A 14746-nucleotide genomic window follows, 5' to 3' on the forward strand; every position below is an offset into this window, starting at 1 on the left:
GGGATCTGTGGGATCTGTGGGATCTATGGTATCTGTGGATCTGTGTGGTATCTGTGGTATATGTGGTATCTGTGGATCTGTGGTATATGTGGTATCTGTGGATCTGTGGTATCTGTGGATCTGTGGTACCTTTGGATCTGTGGTATCTGTGGATCTGTGGTATCTGTGGATCTGTGGTACATTTGGATCTGTGGATCTGTGGTACCTGTGGATCTGTGGTATCTGTGGTATCTGTGGATCTGTGATATCTGTGGTATCTGTGGAATCTATGGATCTGTGGTATCTGTGGATCTGTGGTATCTGTGGATCTGTGATATCTGTGGATCTGTGGATCTGTGGTATCTGTGGATCTGTGGTATCTGTGGATCTGTGGTATCTGTGGTATCTGTGGATCTGTGGCCTTACATATGTGCACAAGCACAATGGAGGTTTGAGTGTATACATCTCATCTGTTTACCTAGGCTTGCCAAGCACTCTTGATTGGCATTGGCCATGTGCGTGTTTAACAGAACAATGTGCAAAACCATGACTGTATTATGGGCTAGCTTCAAAGGACAAACCAAGGTTTCCATCTCTCCACCAAACCCATCATCCACCTATCAGGTGCCATGTGAGGATCAGCCCTGCTTTCCTTTCGCCTTGAGAAGGCACAATAGAAAAAGGTACATCTTGCCTCCCTAGAAAAACTAACAAAGAGTCCTTGGCTTTACCCCTCTGCTCTCTGCAACCAGCCGTGCTGGCTTTTGGCATGGACGGACAGACAGCGCCTGCCCGGGGGTTTGATTAGAGCGCTGCATTGGTGTCGGGGCTGCCTGGGGGAAGGGGTCCTAATCCACCGCCACCCAGGCGGATGGAAGGATTGAGCCGTTCCACTTTGAGACTCCTCTGACCCCTCCTCCAGACCAAGAGGAATAGAGAATAGCTGTGAATTTCAACCCCTTCACTGACACACACTAATTATAACCTGAGTGTACAAAACATTAAGAACACCTGTTCTTTCCATGACACAGACTGGCCAGGTGAATCCAGGTGAAAGCTATGATGCCTTATTGATGTCACCTGTTAAATCAACTTCAATCAGTGTAGATGAAGGTGAGGAGACAGGTTAAAGAAGGATTTTAAATCCATGAAACAATTGAGACATGGATTGTATGTGTGCCATTCAGAGGGTGAATGGGCAAGACAAAATATTTAAGTGCCTTTGGATGGGGTATGGTAGTAGATGCCAAGAACTGAAACGCTGTTGGGTTTTTCACGCTTACCAGTTTCCCCTGTATAGAATGGTCCACCACCCAAAGGACATCCAGCCAATTTTACACAACTGTGGGAAGCATTGGAGTGAACATTGGCCAGCATCCCTGTGGAATGCTTTCGATGAAAGCATTCAGTCCATTCCCCGACGAATTGAGGCTGTTCTGAGGGCAAAATGAGGTGTGGGGGTCGGGGGGGGGGGGGGGTATGTGTTATGTAAAGTATGCTTGTTTCACCTGCCGCCAGCCTCTCAAACAATGTGCTTACCTCTCCCTTTTCCATTTGACCCTCTCTCTCTCTTCTCTGCATTTGTCTGTAATTGACCCAGATTCAGACAGCATGTTTCCCTGTAGTTTACACAGTAGCATAGCTATAGAACTCCACACACAGACCACAAACCTTTTGTGTGTGCGTGCGTGCGTGCGTGCGTGCGTGTGTGTGTGTTATAAGGGAATTTGGACTCCATCATCATTACTGCTGTGATAGATAATGTTACAACAATGCTATCTCAACCTAGCGGGAATCATTTCCCTGATTAGCCTGTGGCCCGTGAGGCCAGGAACATTTGCCCTTTGTCTCTAGTTTCCTGTCAGGGTCTCAGGGGTCTCTCATAGCACTGCCGTTAAGACGCCCTCTTCAAAAGCGGCTAAACGCAAAATAATCTGGAGCACTCTTAATTGGATTAATTGTTGAGTGGAGCCTGTGTTATTAAAAAAATCACAAAAAACACAGGGGTTGGGGGGCGCAGTGGTGTGTGTGTGTGTGTGTGGGGGGGGGGGGGGGGGGGGGGGGTTGGGGGGGCGCAGTGGTGTGTGTGTGGGGGGGGGGGGTGCTTAACACTATATCTCAGCTCTACACTAGCCCGCTGCAAAGACACACAAACTCTTTCAATCTCTCTCTCTCTCGCTCTCTCTCTCACACACACACACACCACAACCACGTGACCCAACTCAGAAACAGTGCCAGGAACTAGGTACAAATTACCATGCTCGCTGATGGAGATAAGAACTAAACCCATTTTCAAAGCTTGAAATAGATGCCAGATCTTTTTGATGCCAGAAATTTGTGACTTCTCTCCATCAGCCTGGTCTCATAAACTGACGTAACACAGTAGATGTAAATATGGAGCACCAAATTAGAATAATATGTCATATTTGGTATGGTTGTGAGATTATGAGATTCAAACACATATGAGATTCAAACACACAACCTTTGGGTTGCTAGACGTTCGTGTCATACATTATTAACGTCATTTTTTTCATGAAATAACCTTCTTTCTTATGTAACCATACCAAATATAACATAGTATTCTATTTGGTGCTCCATATTTACATTTACCACTTTGCAACTACTTAGCATGTTAGCTAAACATCAGCAACCATGGTAATTTGTACCTTGGGTCTGGCTCTGTTTCTGAGTTGGGTCACGTGTGTGTGTGTGTGTGTGTGTGTGTGTGTGTGTGTGTGTGTGTGTGTGTGTGTGTGTGTGTGTGTGTGTGTGTCTGTGTCTGTGTGTGTGTGTGTGTGTGTGTGTGTGTGTGACGTGACCAAGCAGTGTGAGTGAAGGAGAGTACCCTAACCCTAAGCCCTTAAAGCCTTAACCTTACTCTTAGCCCAAAGGTTGTGTGTTTGAATCATGGACAACTTTGCAACTACTTACTACTTTTTAGCTACTTTGCAACTACTTAGCATGTTAGCTAACCCTTCCCCTAACCTTAACCCTTTAACCTAATAACTAACCTTAACCCTAACTTGAATCTTAACCCTAACCCCTAGCTTAGCTAACATTAACGACCTAGCTAACCTAAGTGTTATCCACCTAGTCACCTAGCTAACGTTAGCCACAGTAAATGGGAATTTGCAACATATCATACATTAGAACATTTGTAACATATTGTACAAATTGCAATTCGTAAAATAACATTGGAATTGTAATTTGTAACAAATGATACGAAATGGACAGCCACAAATGAATAGACAGCCACAAATGAATACAAAGCATACGAAACGTAATATCTCATACTAATTGGAGTGTCCCGGATTTACGTTTACTATGTTACGTCTACTTGCAGCACTTACTGTATATTCAAAGAAGTGAAAAGTGAAAATATGAAATATAAAGCAAAAACCATGAACAATTTAGTTATCTCTGAGCCACATCAAATAACATTTTATTTTCCCCTCTTCCTCGTTTTTTCATTCTACTCTGCCAAGTGGGTTATCTCTCCTTGAAGTAAAACCTTTATTCAGTTATCAATCCTTCAAAAAGAAAAATATAGACATTTGTGATGTGTTTTCACTTCCAGTGTTGCGTTACATTCACACCAGTGCTTTAGTAATTGGAGAGATGGGGCACATTTCATACCCCCCAGGCATAAAATACATGTTGAAGGCTTTTTTTTTCTCTCTGACAGACGACAACAAAACAATGTGGAGAAATGTCTTGAGACCTGGTAGGTCTGTGTTAATAATACTTCTCTTCTCTGTTGTCTTGTTCGACATATCGCTGCTCGAGATGGTCAAATGTAGTAACTTACTGTGATGGACAGCTATTACAACCTAATAGTGTTTTTCCCAGATTGGTAAAGGCAATGACATAGAAATATAATTATATATATAATATATATATATATATATTAATAATATAATGTGATTCTATTTCTATGGGTAACCATAGCAACATCTCCCCTCCTGCTTTGAACGATCCATGAGATATGTTGTTCCTTGTTGTTATCTTAAAGAATGTGTGTTGTAGCCTATCGCCTGTGTGAGACACACTAGTGAGTCCTGAAGTGCATCACTGAGGGCTGACACATGACGGCTAAGCCAGAGGTCACAGTGCAGCTGGTTAGTATTCATACGCCGAAGCAGAGGGACTACTTCCACAAAGGCAGAGAGACTAGGGAACCAATTGAATAGGGGCCAAGGTCAAATTCTCAGATTTAGGTGGGCACCACTCCAGTCGACAACAGCTGCCAAATTTAGAACATGACAGGGTTTCGTTTCAATTAAGGAACGACCCAGGTGGGCGGCTCCAATATGTGGGCTATTGATCATCTGAATTGAGTTAATCCTCAATGAATATGGAAAGGTCTGTCCAAAGATGGGGCAGGCTTGTTAAAATAACCTAGGCCTGTACTGAATATTATCACGTTGATAAATGAATCCAAAGCGGACGCTGAGAGTTATTGTAACGTGCTGTTTGAGATTTAAACCTCATGGTGCGTGTCTATTTTGGTTACATGACTAATAACTCAAAATCAAATCAAATCAAATGTTATTGGTCACGTACACATGCTTAGCAGATGTTATTGTGAGTGTAGCAAAATGCTTACGCTTCTAGATCCTACAGTGCAGCAGTATCTAACAGGTAATATCGAACAATTCCACAACAAAACCTAATATCTAGCAAATTCCACAACAAAACCTAATATCTAGCAAATTCCACAACAAAACCTAATATCTAGTAAATTCCACAACAAAACCTAATACACACAATCTAGTAAAGGAATGGGATGAGAATAAGTATAAAATATATGGATGAGCAGTGACAGAGCGGCTAAGATGCAATAGATAGTAAAGAATAGATAGTGAAGGATACAATATAAACATATGAGATGAGTAATGCGAGATATGTAAACATTCTTCAAGTATCATTATTAAAGTGACTTGTGTTCTATATATTAAAGTATCAAGTCTGTAGGTAGACAGCCGCCTCTCTGTGCTAATGGTGGCTGTTTAACAATCTGATGGCCTTGAGATTAAAGCTGTTTTTCAATCTCTCTGTCCCAGCTTTGATGCACCTGTACTGACCTCGCCTTCTGGATGGAAGCAGGGTGAACAGGTAGTGGCTCGGGTGGTTATTGTCCTTGATGATCTTTATTGCCTTCCTGTGACATCGGGTGTTGTAGGTGTACTGGAGGGCAGGTAGTTTGCCCCCGGTGATGCATTGTGCAGACCGCACCACCCTCTGGAGAACCTTGTGGTTGTGGGCGGTGCAGCTGCTGTACCAGACGGTGATACAGCCCGCCAGGATGCTCTCGATTGTGCACCTGTAAAAGTTTCTGAGGGTTTTCGGTGACAAGACACATTTTTTCAGCCTCCTGAGGTTGAAGAGGTGCTGTTGCGCCTTCTTCACCATACTGTCTGTGTGCGTGGACCATTTCAGATTGTTGGTGATATGTACGCCGAGGAACTTAAAACTTTCCACCTTCTCCACTTCTGTCCCATCGATGTGGATGCGGGGTGCTCCCTTTGCTGTTTCCTGAAGTCCACTATCATCTCTTTAGTTTTTCTGACGTTGAGTGAGAGTGAGAGACATTGAGTGACATTGAGTGAGTTACATGTCACATTGAGTGACATTGATATTTTCCTGACACCACACTCCGAGGTCCCTAACCTCCTCCCTGTAGGCTGTCTCTTCATAGTTGGTAATCAAGCCTACCACTGTTGTGTCATCTGCAAACGTGATGATTGAGTTGAAGGCGTGCATGGCCACAGAGTCGTGGGTGAACAGGGAGTACAGGAGGGGGCTGAGAACCCACCCTTGTGGGTCCCCAGTGTTGAGGATCAGCACTGGGATTGGCCCGTCAGGAAGTCCTGTAGTCAATGAACAGCATTCTTACATAGGTATTCCTCTTGTCCAGATGGGATTAGGCAGTGTGCAGTGTGATGGCGATGGCGTCGTCTGTGGACCTATTGGAGTGGTAAGCAAATTGGAATGGGCCTAGGGTGACAGGTAAGGTGGAGGTGATATGGTCCTTGACTAGTCTCTCAAAGCACTTCATGATGACAGAAGTGAGTGCTACAGGGCGATAGTAATTTACTTCAGTTACCTTAGCTTTCTTGGGAACAGGAACAATGGTGGCCATCTTGAAGCATGTGGGGACAGCAGACTGGGATAGGGACTGATAAAATATGTCTGTAAAAGTCAACCATTGGTTTCTATCATATCACTCTTGAAGATGCGAGGAGAGGTGCGGGGGTACACCATAACATTGAATATAATTATCTCCATCAAATTGAAAAATTAATCATTACATAAGTGTTGACAGGGAGAACTTCCCCATGTTCCTTTACCTCCTACTGGTCTTTATATGCCAAAAACTAGTCAGCCATCTGTGAAAAGCTTTCTGAACCCTCATCTATCAATGTGCCCTTCAGCAAGGCACTTAACCCCAAGTTAAGTCTTTAAATTGCTCTGGATAATAGCCTCTGCTAAATGACCAAAGTGTAAATTTAAACGTAATAATGTTTAATTTGCAATGTTTCCAAAGTCTCCTATGCTTTTGATTTCTCCGCAACTACTGAAATATACTTTTTAGAGCCCCATACAACCTGTGTATGAAATCTGTAAATTCACTTTCTCTGTACTGTCCACAATTGGTTCTAATCGCTGTAGATCACCTACTGGCACTTCACCGCCCTCATGGTGCAGTACCTTGTTCTTATTGGTGATATCACCAGTCCCTTGAAGGCGCTTTTGACCAATAGGCGAAGAGGGGACGCAAGCTTTTGGCGAATACTCGCTGCAGTTAACAGTGGTGGATCGGAACGTCCCTGAGCGCGGAGTAGAGGAGAGTACACGGCGATACAGTCTTTGGGAGAAGATAGTGCTTATTTTCCCCCTCTCTCAGCTCTAACAACAAATTAAATCCGATTTTGGTTCAGAGGGTCGTCTAACTACAGCAATCGAAACGTGGGAGGAACAAAGGATTTGATCTTTCAAGTTTTTCTTTAGCATTTGTTTTCTTTTCATAAAACAGGATTCTGTTGGAGGCTCGCTCGCACTCTAGACGCAAAGATGATGGTTGGAGAGATCGAGGTGAAGGAGAGACCGAGGCCGAGTCCTGACTATTTGATGCAATTGTTAAACGAAAAGAAGCTGATGACCAGTTTGCCAAATCTGTGCGGTATCTTTACACACCTTGACCGGCTTCTCGATGAAGGTAAAAGGCCGTGGAGAAATGGGGTAGTTGGGAGGGAAGGAGTGACTACGGCGCTGTCCCTAGGGCTCGGTGGGCATGCTTGCTGCATAGGGGAGCGCATGCATGGTAGCTACCTAGCTAACATAGCTAACGAGCTACATTATCGCACTGGGCAACACAACTTCTTCTTTTAACTTTACAAAGTGAGAACTGCGAGGAAATGAAACTCTTGCACCATCCAACAAGGATATTTATTCCCTACCACAAAACCTCAAGGATGTATTTGTAGTTAACATGTCCTGTTGTTCTCTGATTTGAGGACGAAGTGAAAAGTTATTTTTTTTGTAGGGGTTTTTGCCTGCTAACTAGCTAACTTAGCCAGGACCGATAAACTAGTTAAGTTAGTATGCGTCCCAGTTCCAGGAAGAAACTGTTTGATAGCCAGACTTCTACATTTCAGCTGTAGTCTTGTCTTTAGCCTACCTCGTATTATGTAAGTGAATGTGATAGTTTGTTCTATAGAGGATGTATTGTTGCCAGGATGCAGGTTCCATCTAATTCAACGGAGTAGGATTGGTAGTTAAGTACTATAACCATGTTGTAATCAAAACATGAAGCTTCATAACAAGTACAGCAATATATCTGTCTGTATTCAGTCCTAAGCAGCTCGTTTCCATAACATACAGTATTTGCTTATCAGAATCTGGTGGAATTGCACAACATCGGAATGTGCCCCGGCTGTTGCCTTTCGGGGTTTGAAACAATGGGCAGTGGAGTTGTTTGCCTTGCAAAGATAACCAGCGTTGTGCAGTTAAATGACGCTCTAAAACATACGTTGGGTGCGGAAGAAATATCCCCGATGATTAGGCAGGAATTGTGTATCTTTGTCTTCATTTGACATAGTCTTGTTTTTCTATGTCGTCTTTTTGTCGGGCCCATATTCTCAGCGTTGTTGTCGCATGATATTGTTCTAGTATGCCACTTAAGATGTATAGTTAATATAAGTCTGTGCTCTTATTTCGGTCCTTTTCTATTATACACAATGTACAATTCATGACAGGAGTGTGTTTTATGTAATTGAGTAGGTAACGCTAGAGAGCGCCACTTTCCCCTCACTGTCCTTATCTCTGTGGGCAGCTGACATCCAATCACTTTCCTGGAATTAAAAACTTTTAGCTGTATATTTCGTGTATTCTAATTTAATGCAAAAAGGACAGGAAAAATATTGCATCAGTAAAACTGAGTTTCACGCCAAATAAAGAACCAAATGTGTCAAGTCAAATGTGCACACATTTTTTTCAAACCAGATAAAACAAAAGGGAGTACTGTCACATCTTGTAGAACAAGATTTCTTTGCTCCAGTCTCCCATAAAGGCCAGTTTAGATAAACTTTCAACCTCTACTTCTCCAGTTAAACATTCCTGAAATGATTACCCTGCAACAAGCTCTACTCAACCCTTTCCTTCCATCACCTGCTGGTTTAGTCAAAGCTGTTTTTCCTTCTGGGGAGACACAGGAAACTAGGGGCCTTTTTCTCTCTTTCTTCTATCCTGCCTACCTGTCTCCCCCCTCAGACAAACAAAATAATTGACCAGAATCCACAGTAAGCCTCTCTCTCACACACTGAATCTGTTTACCCAGGCAGCTTTGTAAGGCTGGCCACGGTGCACACTCAGCTGGCAGCCCGATGTGGCTGCACCCTCCCGGGCTTGTTACTCAGAGTGTGGGGGTGTTTTTAAGACTCCATGTCTGGGCCAGATCCTGGGCCCCTCATCCCTGGCTGCGCAGGTTTCACAATTCACATACTGCCTTCTGCTCTCTCCAGCCACACAGCTCGACCGTTTACCGGGGTTACTACAGCAGCCGTCCAAACTTCACCCCTCTGCCAAATGTTTAGTGGGTGTGTTAGGAAAATAACACCCAGTGCAGAGAAGGCTCTTGGCTAAAGCCGTCTGCTTAGTCTTTTGGACTTGAGCTTGGCGGCATGAGCCCACCCCCATCAAAGCGCACCCTGTAAATGTGGAATCCTGAAATTGAGTGAAACCCTCATCTATGTGCAGTGAGAAGCATTCCCATGACATGGCAGGATGATGTTTAGAAAGTAGACCTATTAACCACAGCGGGAAGCTAGTTGTGTGAGGTACATTTGCGTGCCATTCGGGTTATGCAAATGTCGACTGCGGTTTCAGTCGGCAGGGAGGGTAAACATCGCAGCTCATTGTGACTTCTGTTGGGGACAAAAGCTTGCAGTCTGCAGTGATTTTGTTAATTTAACCTCTCGCATTGTTGTTTGATTCATTTTGAGTTCCATTGAGGCATTAGGAGATTTATCCAGGAAGTAGCTTACAACTCGGGATTCTATTTTGGTTGCATAGTAAGTGACACTATAGGAATCCATCCTGTCTATCATTAGTCAAGGTGACCCTGGTGCCTGCTGATTGGTGACTGAATGACAACCAGACATGGCGAAGGAAATACATTTCAACAAAGACGAGGATACTTTTTATTGTCAATATTTCAGCGGCATTGTTTTACTCAAGACTCTTTGGGGAGAAACACTCAGTGTGTAGATAAAAGCACATATTAAGGTGCTCGTCGTGAGAATCCTCATTTACTCACAGGTGGTGTAAGAACACACATATCTCCATATCTCGCACGCAGAGAGAGATGTACCTTTGACCACACAGAAAAATGGCCTCTCCTCTGTCTAAACGGGCAGCTACAGTAAAGAAGGGAAGGGAAAGAAAGTTAAGATTCTTTTCCAGTTGCCTCTCCTTCAGAGCCCTGCCAACAGCTGCACATGCACGTATATAACACATTCCCTGCACACACACTAGTGGTGCAATTGCAATTGCTCATAACCCAGCCGAAACCGCCAGACTGTGAAAATCTGAGGCCTCTACCCGACCCGCTAATATAGAAAATGAACACAGGTTTATTTAGTTTTCTGGGCCACATGACAGATGTGAAGCTGCATGCATGTACTGAATTATAGACAAGTTAACTAACAAATAACTTATTAAAATGTTGGAAATTCTAAACAGGGACCCGATGTAAATAAGACCAAAAAAAATGGCCTTCCGTCATCTGACAGTAGCCTGCTCACCAGAATGTCATAAATCGATAGAATGAATGCTTTAATCTAGTTGACATCAGTAAAGTCATGTCATCTCTGCTTCTTTGGCGCAGCCAAGGCGTTTAGGGACTGGGGGGATTACAATAACAAAAAAAAATGAAATATTTTCTGTGCAAAATGTCCATATGACCTCGGTTTGACCGGTTGTAGGAAATGGAAAGTTGTGAAAATGACCCAACATGTTTCTGATAAGATTTCAGTTCGCCTTGGATACACATTTTCTGTGTTTGAATTACTCAGCTTTTATGATGCTGATAAAGATAGGGAGTGTGTTGAGGTGCTAACTGCGCTTTCATTCTCTCCAGATGCTGAAATAAAGAAATCATATTTCTCCTCTTCCGAAGTCAAAGTTTGGCATATATTTTGTGTATCATTTTACTGCAAGAAATGCTTAATTCTGCATGAGTTAATATTAAGGCTATGTGAGAGGTTATAGACCTTATCCTGCCTGTTACCAAAAGCATTTGGCTGTGTAGGCTATTTGGCGTGTACAGTCGGGCCCTAAAGCTTACACAATAATGCCAGATAAAGTCAATGTGGAATACAGATATAAATTGCACAAGAATGATGGATTTTCAAAGTTACTGTTTCCTCTTTATTCAACCCACCCGCCCTTTATCCACACAGTTAACCCACCCTGTCGGTACTGCGGGTAATGGGTCAACCCGCACATCACTAACACACACGTGTGTGTGTGTGTATAACACATATTCCCTGCATACACACGTATATAACACATTCCTCCGCCTACAACTTGGTGTGTGTGTGTGTGTGTGTATAACACACATTCCCTGCATACACACGTATATAACACATTCCCCCGCCTACAACTTGGTGTGTGTGTGTGTGTGTGTGCAGCTGTTTAAATGGTGAGGGGACAGCCAACACCAGTGAGCGTTAACCCCTGTGTGAAACAACGGCTCCCAGTTCCTTGGCTTAGCTTGGCACTGAGATGCGTGTCTAGCTTAGGTCCTTGTATTGAGCCACTCAAGGTCACTTTGGTGGAGTTGACAGGCGCTTTTGAAAATCCCGTGCGCAGCAGTTGCGAGGTGACAGCCGACATGTATTAAAAAAAAAAAAAAGTTTAACCATTTGCCGTTGACATGCCAACAAGCAAACTGCAATATTTTCTGTTGGCAGGAGATTCTATGACATTCTGGAAGGCTGTTGAAGTACAGGCTATTGGTTTAGAGGTGGGAGTCAGGGCTGTAAATCAGTATAGTATCAGACTGTATATAGAGACCTCTTTGGATGTCAACCCCCTGACTTTTTCTACAGTTAAATCCTAATCTGTGCCGAGGGCCCTCTCGTTACAATTTCCATCTGAACCCTGATTTGTACCACAAACGTGCTGCAGGTTGTGCGTGGCACCGATTCCTCGTAATGGATAGGTCTTTTGTTTACTGTTTGTTGCCAGTGTTCGGTTTAATTGTTTAGAAAGGGAATCTGTGCCAAGCCCCTGGGAGAGCGTCAAGGTTTAGAGTTGGTCTTGAAAGATTACAGAAGAGAAAAGTTCTCCATCGGTCTCACTGTGCCGGTTACTACTTCATTTCTTGCCGTAGGGTGACCTTCTGCGAGCGTGGCCGTAGGCTGACCCTTTGCCAGCGCAGGGCAGAGACCTGCACTAACCTTTGACACACAATCAATTTGCCGTCTAACAAGATTGAGTGCTGCTCGCAAAGCAAGATGGCGCCTGGGGCTTTGAAAGACCTAAGCTATCGAATGGAGAGACTATAGGAGGGGAGGGGGCTCAGGGCACGGTTGTTGTGCAGGCTGAAAGCTGATATGCGTCTCTGTCCCCCTCCACACCCGTGCCTCTGCTTCCCTCCCAAGGCACTACTTATAAGCTAGAATTTAATTAACCATACCCATTCTGTGAGCAGCTTTACTGAGCTGCCTGTTGTATAGCTTAGTTGTGGCTCTGACTCCTCTCTCTCTCTCTCCCTCCCCTGGCATGACCCTCTCTCTCCCTCCCCTGGCATGACCCTCTCTCTCTCCCTCCCCAAGGCATGACTCTCTCTCTCTCTCCCCTCTCTGGCATGTCTCTCTCTCTCCCTCCTCTGGCATGTCTCTCTCTCCCTCCTCTGGCATGTCTCTCTCTCTCTCTCCCTCCTCTGGCATGTCTCTCTCTCTCTCTCCCTCCTCTGGCATGTCTCTCTCTCTCTCCCTCCTCTGGCATGACTCTCTCTCTCTCTCTCTCTCCTCTGGCATGACTCTCTCTCTCTCCTCTGGCATGACTCTCTCTCTCTCTCTCTCCTCTGGCATGACTCTCTCTCTCTCTCTCTCTCTGGCATGACTCTCTCTCTCTCTCTCCTCTGGCATGACTCTCTCTCTCTCTCTCTCCATCCCCTGGCATGACTCTCTCTCTCTCTCTCTCTCTCTCCCCTGGCATGACTCTCTCTCTCTCTCTCCCTCCCCCGGCATGACTCTCTCTCTCTCTCCCTCCTCTGGCATGACTCTCTCTCTCTCTCTCCCTCTCTCTCTCTCTCTCTCTCTCCCTCCCCTGGCATGACTCTCTCTCCCTCCCTCCCCCGGCATGACTCTCTCTCTCTCCCTCCCTCCCCTGGCATGACTCTCTCTCTCTCTCTCTCTCTCTCCCTTCCTCCCCCGGCATGACTCTCTCTCTCTCTCTCTCTCTCTCTCTCTCTCCCTCCCCTGGCATGACTCTCTCTCTCTCTCTCCCTCCCCCGGCATGACTCTCTCTCTCTCTCCCTCCTCTGGCATGACTCTCTCTCTCTCTCTCCCTCTCTCTCTCTCTCTCTCTCCCTCCCCTGGCATGACTCTCTCTCTCCCTCCCTCCCCCGGCATGACTCTCTCTCTCTCCCTCCCTCCCCTGGCATGACTCTCTCTCTCTCTCTCTCTCTCTCTCCCTTCCTCCCCCGGCATGACTCTCTCTCTCTCTCCCTCATCTGGCATGACTCTCTCTCTCTCTCCCTCCCCTGGCATGACTCTCTCTCCCTCCCTCCCCCGGCATGACTCTCTCTCTCTCTCCCTCCCCTGGCATGACTCTCTCTCTCTCTCCCTCCCCTGGCATGACTCTCTCTCCCTCCCTCCCCCGGCATGACTCTCTCTCTCTCTCCCTCCCCTGGCATGACTCTCGCTCTCTCTCTCTCCCCTGGCATGTCTCTCTTTCTCTCTCCCCTGGCATGTCTCTCTCTCTCTCCCGGCATGTCTCTCTCTCTCTCTCCCGGCATGTCTCTCTCTCTCTCTCTCTCTCTCTCCCGGCATGTCTCTCTCTCTCCCTTCCCCGGCATGTCTCTCTCTCTCCCTCCCCCGGCATGACTCTCTCTCTCTCTCTCTCTCTCTCTCTCTCTCTCCCTCCCCCGGCATGACTCTCTCTCTCCCTCCCCCGGCATGACTCTCTCTCTCCCTCCCCCGGCATGACTCTCCCTCCCCGACATGACCCTCTCTCTCCCTCCCCCGACATGACTCTCTCTCTCCCTCCCCGTGCTCCGTGGGTAATAAATTGGATGTCCCAGGCTCGGAGGCTCTCTCTCTCTCTATCTATCTGATGCCTGCACGCTGGTGTCTGAGATCAGCCAGGCTTCTGGCCCGCAGCCCTGTGCAGCTGATAAAGGCATCCTCCGACAGGCCCTGCCTGCACCGTTATCTCAGGCCACAACCTCTGCCCCAGTTGTCTGGTTTTCCCTGACACCCTTTCTGCGTTTGACTGCCTTTTTTTTCTTTTCTCCTCTACTTTTTTAATTCGATAAGCTAGAAAATGGATGCAGCACAAAGGTTTTGTGGACTGTTGTTCAGTTTAGTCGTTCTCTGAGAATCTGGAGGAGAAATGATGCATGACGTGATGGGACATGACAAAGTTTGGCGATGTTGTAATAGTTATGTCACAACCGTTCTCTTGGCTCTTTTGTTTATCTTTGGGATTTTTTTGGCTTGGGAACCTCATCCTCCCTGGACTTTGACCTACCCTGCTTCTCCCTGTCCATTTTTGGGATTTGCGAAACAACATGCCTAACCAAAGGAAGTAACACCCATTTCAGGCAGGAAAGGGCTGCTGAAGTTGTTTGGCTTAGACTCTGGGAAAGACAAGAAGACCAGCCTGTTTCATGAGCTTTATAAAATGGCTGAAAACAAAGCCCTTAAACTCTACTCCTTTGTGTCCCGTTTGCTGTGTAATTTGTTGTTTCTCAGCGAGGTGCGTCTGTCTCTACTCCCGTTTTCCTGTGACTAATTTGAATGTGAGTTGTAAGAGGCCACTTGAGACTAGCTGCCTGTTTATTTCAATCGCCCCTCCCTCCACACACACATTCCTCAGCAACAAGGAGAAGGGCCTCGCCCCCTTGCATTCGACTGTTTCGAATAGCTCCCCGTCCCACCCCTCTTCTTCCAACGGTTTCCCTCTTGTCTCATTTGTTTCTGCTCTCTGTAGTGAGTCATTTGATTCTCTGGGCTGGCTGTTGCTGCAGATGGGG

The 14746-nt window shown here is 45.7% G+C and overlaps 2 protein-coding genes across 5 annotated transcripts in view; both read left to right on the plus strand.

Annotated features, from left to right (window-relative positions):
- LOC149975266 (uncharacterized) overlaps positions 1-14746 on the plus strand; it is a 414127-nt gene that overhangs the window by 52522 nt on the left and 346859 nt on the right. The window lies entirely within an intron of this gene.
- Positions 6715-14746, plus strand: part of LOC110498155 (protein quaking-A) — a 139188-nt gene continuing 131156 nt past the window's right edge. For all 4 annotated transcript variants that reach the window (XM_036955123.2, XM_036955125.2, XM_036955124.2 and 1 more), the window contains exon 1: positions 6715-7198. In XM_036955123.2, coding sequence (XP_036811018.1) covers positions 7054-7198 — 145 coding nt within the window. In that variant the 5' untranslated portion in view covers positions 6715-7053. The remainder of the gene's footprint in view (positions 7199-14746) is intronic.

Source organism: Oncorhynchus mykiss, chromosome 19 (genome assembly GCF_057628025.1).
Source record: "Oncorhynchus mykiss isolate SJ-2025 chromosome 19, ASM5762802v1, whole genome shotgun sequence".
Lineage (NCBI taxonomy): Eukaryota > Metazoa > Chordata > Actinopteri > Salmoniformes > Salmonidae > Oncorhynchus > Oncorhynchus mykiss.